The sequence below is a fragment of the Akebia trifoliata genome, chromosome 3 (assembly GCF_017979445.1).
Source record: "Akebia trifoliata isolate Shusen 1 chromosome 3, ASM1797944v1, whole genome shotgun sequence".
Lineage (NCBI taxonomy): Eukaryota > Viridiplantae > Streptophyta > Magnoliopsida > Ranunculales > Lardizabalaceae > Akebia > Akebia trifoliata.
Window position 1 is genome coordinate 55,771,332 of NC_141377.1, and position 13,473 is coordinate 55,784,804.

Sequence of the window (13,473 nt, forward strand, 5' to 3'; positions counted from 1 at the left end):
CACTTAATAAGATTTTAAGCCTTATTACAATATAGGACACATTGGAGGGACAACGATTTGTTACAATAATTTTTACAATGTTTGGATGTCGTCGTCCATTTTACAAGATCCAAACGACATCTGGAGGTAGTATAAAAAACATTGAAAACGACAATGTTGAGAGACAAAATTTGTCTTATAGGACTTAAAAGTTTTGGATTGAGCTGATTTTTTGCAGGGATGATCACTATGGCGAGGAGATCATCCTCATAAAAAATCAGCTCTATCTAGAACTTGGCTCACTTTGATTTGTTTGCTATGTGCAAGACGATATTGCCTTCCTCCTCCATCCACCTAAGGAACTCCATCTTCCCCACCCACATCAACCATCTCACTAAGACTTTCAGAGCTTCCAACTAATTGTTTTTCACAGTCGGATGAAGAGCAGTCTCATCACCAATTGTCAAATCTTCGATTACCTCTGGACAAGTGGTGAATAATTCATCGATAACATCCACTTTTCTTGCGATGGACGCACATGAAGAGGAGTTCCACCTTCTCTACCCTTAAACATGTAGAGGTCTTGGTCGATATTCATGAGCTTTTTGATTATTTTTACATTCCCCTTGGTTGAAGCTAAGTGAAAGGGACTCCACCCACTTGGTTTAACTTTCTAGTAAATAAAGGATTCAACCTAATAATTTTCATTGCAAATTTGCTTTCCCCAGCCATTACAGCCATATGTAGACCGATCGATAAATGGGATTTGATCAACATTCTCAAGAACATAGGGACATTCTCTAATTAATGAGTACAATGCATCTATATCTCTTGTTTGAGAAATTTGTATCAACCTCTGGTCCATAACTTATGAGAAGTGTTGATTTTGCTCTACTTCTCTATTATATGCACCTACTATAAGCAAATCTTTAAGTAGGTTTGCAAATCTCAATCTAAACAAGACAAAAGACATGTTGCCGAATAAATTGCTTTTCTAATTGAGCGTGCTAGAGTGATTGATGTTTAACTGTGATTCACACTGTGCTGATGTGGTAATGTACTCAGAATCACAAATGTTTTTCCTCGAGAGACAAGTGAAAAGAATCTAGGGCTCTGAGCACACTACCACGTCAGTGCAGTGTAAATCGCAGTACAGTCTAGGATTTTCCTTTCTAATTTTTGCCATTTAGGTGATAAAATCAACCATGAAAAGACATGACAAAGACCTATAATTTTAAAAAAATAATTTTGATTTAGTAGATATATTTGAAATTTTTTTAATAATATAATTTTATTTTGTTAATGCCAAAACAAGAATTTTACAGATTTTCGTTGAAAACTTATCACAATTTTCAAAAATTGTTTTAAAAAAATGATGGTTCAAATGGTTGGACCATCAATCTTAAAAAACCTGGTTGGTCATTTTTGTTAGGCGATATATAGTGTCCAACCCTAGGGTCGAGTACATTATTCCAATGTTTAAATGTTTGTTTCGCTAATATTGATGAGTTATCAAAATAGCTTGTCCAAGGGGAATTTTGACTTAATAGTGTGGAAAGTGAAATCCTGCCACATACATGGAATTACATATCCATCTCTTTCTTAAATATTCATTTTTATATCTTATCTCTCTCTCAGACAACAATGTCAATAGAGTCCCCACCCATCTTCTCTAGTGCCGAGTACGTTGCATCGATCTTAGCATCAAAGAGGTTCTTGTAACATAAGGTACAGTCCCTTTCGACAACTCCTTGAGATCTAAATAGTGCATACTCCAAGGAAATGTGTCTTGGATCATCTATGCAAGCAAAGTAAGGATACACATTTACTAGGAGAGGACTCTTGTTAGTGTCTAAGAAAGCTACAATAGGTCTTAATATCAAAGCCAAATTTTCCGAAAATACCCCTTGAGAAGGTGGGTATGACATCCCCAGCACTGCGGTCGATACAACTGTGCTTATAGGGATCCTAAGATTGGCCTCTTTTAAGGCGGCATTGAGATTGTTCATGGCGGGCAGAACATGTTCCGCTAAGTCGCTTGGAACAACTTCATTGCCTGCAGTTACATATCGAAAGTGTATAGTTTTTGCATAAGGGATTACATTAGTCTCAATCCAACTCTTAGCAAAGGATGGATCCGTCCCGAGCCTTGGGAGATCCTGATTAAAAGTTCCGGGTATGACTTCGATCTCTGAACCTTGTAGGGCATTCAGAGCTTCATGATTTGTATGGGCCTTAGTTCTAAGGGTTTTTCAAAGTTAGAAATTTGCCTCATGTGGTTGAGTTTCAAACCTTAAAATGCCCAAACATTAAGATCTGTCTGAGATTGAACCCGCAGCATTGAATGTTTCACAATGTCTCAGTCAAGACAATCTCAAGTTTTGTCTTCTTGATGGATACATTGCCTTGATAAAATATTTTAAAATTGAAAACTGTCTATATTCACAGAATAACAACTTCTCAAAATCACCCCTATCTACAAGAAGACTTGCTTTAGATAGAATTAAGGCTTTGAAGATGATTGGTGGCAACAATGACTGATTAGGTTGGTTTTGATTTAGATATAAATAAAACAGGACACAACAGAAAGGAGGGTTCCAAGCTTACAGCACGTATTATAATACTAGTTACCGAAAAATAGAACATCTTGTAATAGTTTTTTGTAATGAGTGGAACCCTACTCCTTTTGTGAATCCATCAATTATCTTTATAATAATGACAGGTAGGATGTGCACAACCCTCAACAGCCAACAATCTAACGAAATCTTGAACTGAAATAGAGCATTATTTTGAGGAGCCAACATACTTATTTGCTTAATAAAGTAGTATAAGGAACAAATTGAACACTTTAATGGTAAAACTAGACAAGCAAAAAACAAAAAAACTAATGACCCCCCCCCCCCCCACACACACACACAAATCCATGGAAGTATTGCATGGGTTTTCAGTCATAAGCTGAAGACATCAAAAAAGTGTCCAAGCCTGGTGTTGTATAGCAAAATGGATGCAACCAAAGGGTTTGGAATGGTGGCACGCACACACACAGAGATTTGGAGCATGTGAATAAATAAGGTTAACCTGTCCTTGCACTAAAGAAGACCAAAAATAATCTAATGAGCTCCCCACAGTTGAGGTCAAAGGAAAAGGTGGTGGGAGAACGTGAGATAGAGTATGGGCAAGTTTGCCTTTGCTTTTTGGCTTTCTCTACCGTTACTCATCGAGATTTCCATAAGAATTGATCTGAATCGTAGTTCAGATCCAACTTGGTTAAGTGAGGGTGACCACAAAAGTCGTCGAATGGGTCCATTCCTTCAATTTCTGACATGACTGTTAGTAAATTTGAAACTATTATAGTTTCTTCTTGTGGCTCTCTAAAGCTTTTGACCTTGTCAATGCCTAAGGGGATTCACATACTAAAGAATATATGTGAATGAAAGAGTTTAAGGGTTAGTTCTTTTAGTAATTTCTTTCCAAATCATTATGGATGAAACAAAGGGAAATGTTAACTTATCAAACTTCAAAAGAGAAAGGTAAATAAGTGTTATACTATTAGTTTATCATTAAAATCATGTTTAACCATAAATGCCGATGGAATCGCTAGACCCCTCTCACTCCTAAAGTGCAAATTGTTTTTACTATGCCACCACACAGATTCATCTAACAAGGTAAGCTCTAAATAGATCAATAGTCTTAACAATATATTAACCAAGCAAACAAAGGACCCCCAAAGTAAATACAAATTTCATAAATCAGTAATAAGACAAGATTAAACCAAACAATAAAGTTAATAATCAAATAAAACAATTGTAATTATGTAATTTAGATGAAAAATAAGGATGTTCACCACGATTCAATTGTGTATAAAATTCAATGTTAAATTTTTTAATCTACTAAGAAAAATCATATAACCATAAGTAAAAAAAAAAATGTTCAATGTGAGTTTTGAATAGATAGATATACCTTTCACTTGTTCGTCTCGACAAAGCTTAGCAGCCAATGTAGTCTTCCCTGATCCACCAATTGCGCACAATCTGATCATACTCACGTTGTCTCTAAACAACTCCATCTTCAATTCTTCAATTCGGACTTCCATTCCAACAGAAAAATTAGGGATTTCAGGAATTGCACACTGATATTCGTTCTGATCCTCATTTCCACTCCCAACACTTGTTTCTATCAAATTCAGTTGATCTAATTTCCTATTCACTTCTTGCAAATGGACCAAAACCTGTTTCTGATCTAGGAGATCGATCGATCAAATAGAGTGGGAGATGAGATCTATCGAGGGATACAGATCGAAAGAGAGATTGATCGAGAAAGAGACTGTGAGAGATAGATAGAGAGGTCAATCGATTGATGGAGTGGTCGATCGATCGAGAAAACGAATGAAAAAACGAGGTTGATCGATCGAGAGAGTCACTGTGAGAAAGCGAGAGACCGTGAGAGGCGACCAATCGATCGATGACTGTGATAGATATCGTGAGAGAGAGAGAGACCGTAAGAGGCAATCGATCGATCGATGACTGTGAGAGAGAGAAACGATCGATCAATGACTGTGAGAGAGAGACGATCGATCGATGAGAGAGTGTGAGAGAGAGAGACGATCGATCGATGAAAGACTGTAACAGACGATCGATCGATGAGAGAGTGAGAGAGGCAGAGAAACAGTGAGAGAGGGAGAGAAATAGTGAGAGGCCTATTATAAATTGGGTTTAAAACGTGGTCCACGGGCCGCAGATTTTTTATTTTAAAATTTGACGGGCCAAGCCCAACAAATTTTTTAATGCAAATTTAGGATTTTCACGTAGTGCTACATTTGTTAGAAAGCTAAATCAAGATGGGTTTAGTCCAATTCATGTGGCTTCGACCATTGGAAATGCAATAATGGTGAGAAAGCTCATGAGTATAGATCATGACCTATGTTTGCTTAAAGGTAGAGAAGGTAAAACTCCTCTTCATTGTGCGGCCTCCAAAGGGAAAGTCGATGTTATCGATGAATTACTATCTACTTGTCCAAAGGCTCTCGAAGAATTGACAGTGGGTGATGAGACAGCTCTTCACCTCGCTGTGAAAAACAACAAGTTGGAAGCCTTTATAGTTTTATTGGGTTGGCTTAAGTTGATCCAAAAGGAGATGGAGTTGCTCAAGTGGAAGGACGAAGAAGGCAATACGATCTTGCACATAGCAACCTCAACAAATCAATTTGAGGCAAGTTCTACATTTTTTTAGAGAGGTTCTATTGCCACACCAACTTTTGCTAACAGCAACCCAACATGTGTGCTAACTATTCGTTAATGTCATATGAATTGGAGTGCTTGATCTTAGTAAAAGTGGGTGTGGCTATAGAATATCTTTCTTTAAAAAAAAAAATACTAAAAATAGGAAATATTTAAGCTTTTGAAGGTAATTAAGTTTCCTTTTCCTTCATTAATTAATTTCTATTGGGCCAAGTTTCGTTGACTAGGGAGAAAACACGCATGATCCCAATTGTATAAGCGTGAAATCAATCATTTGATCCATTTCGTGCTTACACAATCAAGATTGTATGTTTTTCCTTGAGTTAAACAAAAAATTGAGCCATTTCCAGCTAATTTTATTAGTTGCAAATTATTATTTTTGTTTAGTGAAGACACTATATTTTAAAGCACCGCAACATTAATTTAAACTCTAACCCCTAATTTCTCTTTAATATTTAAAAATAATACTCAAATAATTTATTCTAGATATATGTTAAAAATATTCAATATTGGCCCCATTATAAAAGCATCATTGACAAGGGAGGAACCAGGATTTTGTCAATGTGGGACAACTACTAATTCTTGTGGGGGCAATAGCAATGGATTTGTTGTTATTAGTTGCAGATGCATAAAAATTCCTATATTTTTAAAAACTTTCTTGTGGCGGCAAATTCCTCCACTGTAAATCTGCCCTTGATCGATGATATCTTTTTAATTAACGATACCAATTTCATAAAAATCGGATTTGTTGATTGAAAGTTACACTAATTTTATAAAAATACGATTGAAAATTATAAAGGGTTTAGCCAACATCACATTTAATACACTATACGAGGAAGGGTAAAATAGGAATTATAACAAAAAATGAATAGTAGTAGAGATATTTATAGACTCATTTTTGGAGCATGATTTTCATCAGATAGGTCTCTATTTTGAAGATTAGACATGTTGGAGATGGATTTTCATGTGACAAGTCTCGATGATTTTAGAACCATGATTTCAATTAGGAATTACATGCTATTGCAATAACACTATGCCCTTTGCAGGTTGTACAAATGTTGGTAAAGAACAACAATATCGCTAAGAGGGTGGACATAAATGCGAACAACAAGAGTGAACTAACAGCTCTAGACATATTGCAACTACTTCCTGGGAAGCCAGACACTAGGGACATTGAGGAGATGCTGTGTAGGAGCGGAGATGAACGAGCCCAGGATATTGTATCTCCTTCACGAGTTAAGACACTTATTCAACTTCACCCAATTCAAAAAAAGTGGACGACTTTCCGTCAGAAATGTATGAGATATATAGTTTCTCGGGTGATGCCAAAGGAATTATCAATTGAAGTTCGCAATGCATTGTTGGTGGTGGCCGTACTGCTTGCAACAGTAGCATACCAAGTTGGACTCAACCCTCCCAATAGCCAGCACTTCACTCAAATGCTGACCTTATCGGTAGATCACAAAGAAGTGGATCCATTTTTTGAAATACCAGCAATCGTAATCTTCTACATTATGAATTCTTTAGGATTTTTTACGACTCTCATCATGATTGCAATCCTCACGCTTGGATTACCTCTATACCGGCTTGTAGTAATATTACTGTTTTCATTGATGTGCACTTATATTTGGTCTGTGGACGGGTCTGCCATCAGCACATACTACAGGAACAGCAGTTACTCCTTCACTTGCACCATCATATTTTATGGCTTGGCAACATTGACGATCATATTTTTGGTGGTCACCCTCATACTAGGCCAATTTATCAAGAAAATTAAGTTGTAGATAGTACGGGTGTGTTGCACTTGTATCGACACATTTTCTTACTTACCTCCAATTTTGTAAGATCTATCATTAAATAATAATGTCTTGAAATAACCATAGAAGTGATGCATCTTCTTTTCTTGGTGAATATTTGGATAATGTTGTAGCAGGTTGAAGCTTGCAATATCATGATGGTCATGGATATTAAAAGCACACAAATTTTGCGGGATGTTTTACCAAATGAGGTGAACTAGAAGGCAAAATTTCTAAAATATTTAGAAGATCTTATTTTAAAAAAAAATTAAAAATCTCGGTTTCCGTTCTTATTTTAAAAGTTTTTATTTTTTATTTTTATGAGAAAAGAAATATGAATATCTACTAATGAAATAAATAATTATTTATAAATATAATAAATTTTCTTGTAATTCCTCAATTGAAAGTTAAGATTAACAATAAATTCTTTAAGCAAATAAAACTTTTGAGAATAAAATTGTACAAAAATATAGTATGAATCATTTATTTTCCATTGAAATTATATAAAAGCAAATGGAAGTACAATAGGGAAAAGATAAAAAAATTTAAAGACTAGACATTTTCTTTATATTTAATTTACTTTACCTACATTTACTTCAACGATATCTCTTTGTAAGCATTTGATCATACTACTATTTTACTATTATGTTATATATTTACTAGTTGGATACGTATTGGATACCCACTTAGAGGGAACCAATTCCTATTGGGTCTTAAGATGGCTACCTAGAATCGGACCCAAAAATGATTAGGCCCATATTTGTAAACCTAAAACCTACTAACCAAATTCAACTTCATTGGATAATCATGTAATTGGGTACCCATTGATACCCTTATCTAAGTTCTAGAACGCTAGTTCTACATGCGCCAATTACCAAATTACCCCTTAAAACGGTCAATTGAAATGATGAGATGATTATAAAACTAAATTATCGCTTACATTTTAGGTATATTGATGCATAAATAACAAGGTAAAGTATAAAATCTTTCTTGCAAGCGGCCAAGATTATCCTGCAGTAAGAGTTTTCAAAATTTATTAGCATATGAGAGATATGTCATCTTTGGTATGTAATGGATTTTTTTATTATTATCAAATAGATCATTTGTAGTTCTTGTATTTTTTTTAAATTTTATTTTGTATCCTTGCAATTTTTTATTTCTTAGAATTTGAATCAAAGGATTGATCCATGTTTAAATCAATTAGCAAAGAAAACTTAGGTACCATAGGGATACAGATTGCTCACTTTTAATACTCAAAAAAAAAAACATCATCAAAACTAATCTCAAAATGTAGTGTCAGTATTATTGGTTGTGACGTGACACGACTCTTTAATCAAGGACACATAAAACATTTCTCCCAAAACTCGATCTCTTCTCAAAAAACTTTCAAATCTTCCAAAAATTCATTCTAAAACATTTTAATTAAACAAAATAGTTTATAAGAAATTTTGTGCTGAAATGTTTGAAATCATGATACTGTTACTAAAACCATGATGTAGTTGCACTAATACATATCTCATTTGAATGAGCCATAAGATCATCAGATCAGTAGTCCAAAAGAATGTGCCACATGGCAATTTGCATATAATTTCAATTACCCTAAAAGTAGTGAATGTTTCGTTAGCAAACCCTCGTGTTCTAAAATATCTATCTCAAGAGCAAGATAGATAGTTTAGGGAGGTTGAAGATGATGGATTTTAGTAATAATAATAAAAAAAATCTAACAAACATTATCGGTATGTTCTCCAAAATTTTGCTACTTTTTCACTTAATTTTTTAAAAATTATACGAAATGAAATTGACACAGCCCAAATGCACGTGCATGGAAACATTAAAAAAAAAAAAAAAAAAATTGTAAAACGACATCTTACCAAAGAACCATCTATATCATTACTATTTTAACGACATAACATCTTTATCATAGATATAAAAAGTTAAAAATTATTTAAATTGTCTTCTTGAAAACCGATCCATTTATTATATATATATTCCTAGGTCATCTTAAGCTAGCTTAAGCGCGAGCAAGAACTGCAAAGATAAGGCCCTGAGTCTCCTCATCCCAACACAACCCAACCTCATCTCCTACCTGAAGAGCTAAAGGCCTCACAAGGTTTTCAAGCCAAGCATTACCAGTAAGGTTGTAGATTCCATTCCTCTGTCTGGTCAAATAAAGAGTGATGGGATCAGCTTGGGTGTTGTAAATTTTTGTTTCGATTGGTACTCGATGTGTACCCATTAAGTTGCTGAGCTGACTTGTATTCAAATGTGGCCTTATGTGCGCTTCAACTTGTTCAGTAGGCAGACTAAGCATGTTATTGTAGCTAATATCACCTTGTGTGAGAATTTTCTTGACCGACCACTCGTATTGGTTGATGTGATCCATAGTTAATGGACGATTGCCATCTCTAATCTCCACAATTACTGGCCTTTCGCTCGGATTAAAGAAATTGTGATACTGTCCTCTCCTCATTGGAAGAATCAAAGTAAGAAAAACAAAAATGATAAAAGCAGAAAAGATGGGAGAAATTAAGATTGATACTATACTATTTATAGAGAGAGGTATATAAAACTTTCCCCCCTTTTTTTTTTTTTAATTATTATTCCAAATATAGGTTTGTATTATTAACTTAATAATTAATTGACCTATATTCCATATATTAGAGCGTCTATTTTTATTTTTATTTTTTCTATAAAAAGATTTTCCATTGTTAAAGATTTCAACAAATAAATTCAAGAAGATAATGGATGGTATGCACATTTTATTGTCAATGGATACTCATTTACTTAGAATCAAATCGGAACCAAAATCGAAAATCACTTCAGGTTGAGATTTCCTTGCCCATGCTCAACTCATTTTTCATGTAACCCAACCAAGACTCACCCATCAATTGGGTTGAGTTTGGGTTAGCCCGCCCAAGTTGCAGCTCAAATCAAAATTGATAGGTTCAGCATGTTGAGTGAGTGGGTATTTAGTTTCAACCAAATACATTTAGTAGTTTCTCAAAAATCTTAAACCAAAGCAACGCAGTAACTTCTATAACTTGTATAATTCACAAGTTGTGAGTTTCTGATGCCCCCTTAATTTGACACATGCCCCATGACGTGGCATGGGTTAGAATCATAGATTTTTATCCCTTAGGATACACAACTTTACATCTCCCTAAATATATATATATATATATATATATATATATATATATATATATATATATATATATATATATATATATAGTTGTGTATCCCGAGGAAAGAATCTATGATTCTAACCCATGCCACGTCAGGGGCGTGTGTTGGGAGGGGGGGGGGGGGGGGGCGGGCGTCAAAAAATCATTATTCATGATTCATATACATTCTCAATCTTCATTTTTCTTTTAAACTTTATTTGCTATTTATTTCTCTTCTATTCTTAGTCTTTATAAGATAATTTATAATTTACATTTAGTTTTTATCTACCGACGGATAATTTTAATTTCATCTACCGGGTAGTGACACGACCTGATCTGGCCCATCATAGACCATGATTGGGTGTTTTGACTAGAGGCCCATCTACCCATTTCGAATGCTATTAACCTTTCCAAATTTGATTTTCAACTTATATAAGTATCTTTTAGATTATAATTTTGCAAAGAATATATTTTTCAATCAATATATTTCCAATTGTGAGCATTTGAAAAGGAAACTAGATTTGGAGAAGTTTTCAAAAGAAAATTATTTTTTCATCAATGAAAAATATTAATTTAGACTTTTTACAGTAACTTCAAAATATTTTCATTTTCTACTTGTCCAAAGATTTTCACAATTAAATCCAAGAAATTCAAAAACTTTCTAGTAAGGAAATTTTTTGAATGAAAATTTTCTAAGTTATCATGGTAGGACTTTGACATGTTTTTGTTACCAATCTAGTGAATAAAATTGTCAAAATTACATTCCATAATAACACCCACAAATATACTCTTCTTGCTACAAGATTCATTAGGTCTGAAACAAGTCATGCATACTCGATTGTAGTCATAATCCTAATACCCAAGCCCAATACTTGTGAGCCAAGCCTGGCCTGATTGAGTTGTGTTGTTGTAGGTTTGGAGGAGGAGGTCTGATCAGAATATTGCTTGATGTTTTAAGTCCAAATCCGATAGGGACTTGATATATTAAGAAATATATTTAATTACGTTGTATATTTTATTTAGATATATGATTGACAATGGACAAGTCACTAGCCAACATAAATAAGATGTCAAGGGAAAATTTTGGAATATATGATAAAATAGGGAAACAAATAATAAAAATAATCAAGCTAGAGTCAAGGTCGTTTAGGTGTTTTTCTCATAATATGTCATCAAATCTCATGTTAGACTATGTTAATAAATAACGAAATCCTATATTAATTTCCATATATCCAAAACAAGTAACCAAAGGTCTCCAACACAATGGCATTGGTGCAAGGGATTGGGATTGCTGTGGGAATTGAAAAAGGAAACAAATGATCATAAAAATAAAACCACCACCCCAAAAAGTTATTTATGAACTAAAATCACAGTTGCAGATTGTGAGGTTAGGTACTAGACGTTTTGAATGCTTTCATGATCATATTCATAAGAGTCATGATAATATGACTTGCCAAGTGGCATAATCAATCGACCCTCTGGCATGGATAAGTTTGGGAACGTTAGATCTGTATGTCTCGGGATACATGGTTGCACTTCCCCACATAAAGTGTATCCCGAGGGAATCATGCATCCCGGGGCGTACAAATCTTTGGTTCCCGAACTTGTCCACGTCATGGAGTCGATTAAGTATGCCACCTAATGAGTCATATTATCAGGACTCTATTATTAATGGTAACTTTTTAAATGTAAAGAGAAGAAATTCACTAATTGTTTCTGAAAGGGGTTTCCCTTGAAAAAAATAGCTTACTTTTTTCTTTTTCTTTTTTTGGATATCTGGGTATCGCTATAGAAAGTGGGTTGGGCATTTGGGCTTTGCTAAATCCATAGACCATATTCTTGTCCAAGGACTAATCCTGTGGCATGTGCAACGCTCGCACAACACACACACACCAGGTAAGTAAGGGTGTACTCTCACAGGTGGCCCCTAAGGAATTAATGTTCCTATTATCTATCGAACTCACAACCTATGACATTAATCGCTTATCAGTCTGAAATTATCTTGAGCCAACCGCTCGGGGTGAAAAAAAACAGTTAAACTTCTCACTTATGAAAAAGAAAAATATCCAATGAAAGAAAATAAAGATTATAAAATGCAAATACACATTAATGCTTTTCGATATTCTTCAGGTTGACATAATTGGTGAACCAATTCAAAAATTTTTGTGGGATTCATGATTTTTTTGTGAATTTAATGGAGGGATTGCTAACAAACTCCAACCCAGCCTGGCCTGGTTTTTATTTGGACCAAAGAAGCCCAACTCAACTTTATTTCCATCCTTACCAAAGTGAATTGATTACAGGTCTTGCTCTAACATACGATATGTATGATATCCGAAGTTGTAATTTAGACATGGCCAAGGAGTTGAGCTTTTGCTCAGGATAAAATTGCAAAGAAAGAGGGAGAGGGACGGATAATAATAAGTTATACTATTTACTATAAGCCTTCACAACATGAAAAAAGGCCATATTCAACTGTCCAAGGTTGTCAAATTTCAAAAAATTCGATGGATCAAGGCGTCAAAATTTTCATTATCAAATTTTATTTTTCGACGGGTCAAAACTGTCAAATTATTAGAGGATAGGAGAAATTCGACGGCTCTAAGCCATTGAATTAGGGAACATCAACAATTTCAACTGTCATAGGCTTTTGAAATTCGATTACTAAACTTCATGGGCCTTGCCCATCGAATTTTCGAATAAAAAGTTTCAATTTCATGGAGTGTTAACTAGATGGAATTGGGGATTTCAAGTCTTAGGCATAGGGTTTTAGGGCTTTTAGACGGTTTTGGCGGGAAATCTCACTCCATGTGACATAATGTACGGTGATAACATATAGAAATGTTTTTGTCCACAGTTGGATCAAGTCAACGAAAGTCAAGAGGCAGACCTCATCTTGCACTTCTCAGGGAGTTCTCAATAATTTTGCTAATTTCGTAGAGGTAATACTAAATTACCCTAAATCTTTATATATATATTTTTAATTTTTAATTTTTTGAAAAACATAACCGGTCCAATCAAATTGAATCTGGAACCGTGGTTGTATTTGAGACGTACTACACTGCCTTTGTTGAACGCTGCGCTGACCTGGCAGTGCACAGATAACCATAGATTTCTTAGCAACATCCACAAATCAACCCCCAGGCAAATTCTAATTTTATTTGCACTAAATTTGCAAGAAAATAGTATGTTACCACACTACTGCAAGAACATTAAAACATGACGGGTTTTAACCGTCATCTTTTGTGTCATTAATGATGGATTTTTTTAGCCAAAAAAACCGACATCTAAGAGAAG

The 13,473-nt window shown here is 34.5% G+C and overlaps 2 protein-coding genes and 1 pseudogene across 2 annotated transcripts; 1 reads left to right on the forward strand and 2 right to left on the reverse strand.

Annotated features, from left to right (window-relative positions):
- Positions 1-1,613: 1,613 nt before the first annotated feature.
- On the reverse strand, positions 1,614-4,045 carry LOC147408154 (glucan endo-1,3-beta-glucosidase pseudogene; annotated as a pseudogene).
- Positions 4,046-4,863: 818 nt separating this feature from the next.
- Positions 4,864-7,233, forward strand: LOC147408155 (ankyrin repeat-containing protein BDA1-like). Its single transcript, XM_086432664.1, has 3 exons — positions 4,864-5,187; positions 6,263-6,670; positions 7,150-7,233. The coding sequence occupies exons 1-3, from the start codon at positions 4,864-4,866 to the stop codon at positions 7,231-7,233; spliced, it is 816 nt and encodes a 271-aa protein (XP_086288790.1).
- A 1,790-nt stretch (positions 7,234-9,023) lies between these two features.
- LOC147408156 (putative B3 domain-containing protein At3g28853) lies at positions 9,024-9,482 on the reverse strand. The gene has a single exon (XM_086432665.1). It carries the CDS (start codon positions 9,480-9,482, stop codon positions 9,024-9,026), a length of 459 nt encoding a protein of 152 aa, XP_086288791.1.
- Positions 9,483-13,473: the final 3,991 nt, after the last annotated feature.

Excerpts from the sequence above, each read along its gene's own strand:
- LOC147408156 (XM_086432665.1), bottom strand. The coding sequence starts at position 9,482 with ATGAGGAGAGGACAGTATCACAATTTCTTTAATCCGAGCGAAAGGCCA.
- LOC147408155 (XM_086432664.1), top strand. The coding sequence starts at position 4,864 with ATGGTGAGAAAGCTCATGAGTATAGATCATGACCTATGTTTGCTTAAA. Across the intron at positions 5,188-6,262 it reads CCTCAACAAATCAATTTGAG|GTTGTACAAATGTTGGTAAA; the intron begins GCAAGTTCTACA and ends TGCCCTTTGCAG. Across the intron at positions 6,671-7,149 it reads CTCAAATGCTGACCTTATCG|GTTGAAGCTTGCAATATCAT; the intron begins GTAGATCACAAA and ends ATGTTGTAGCAG.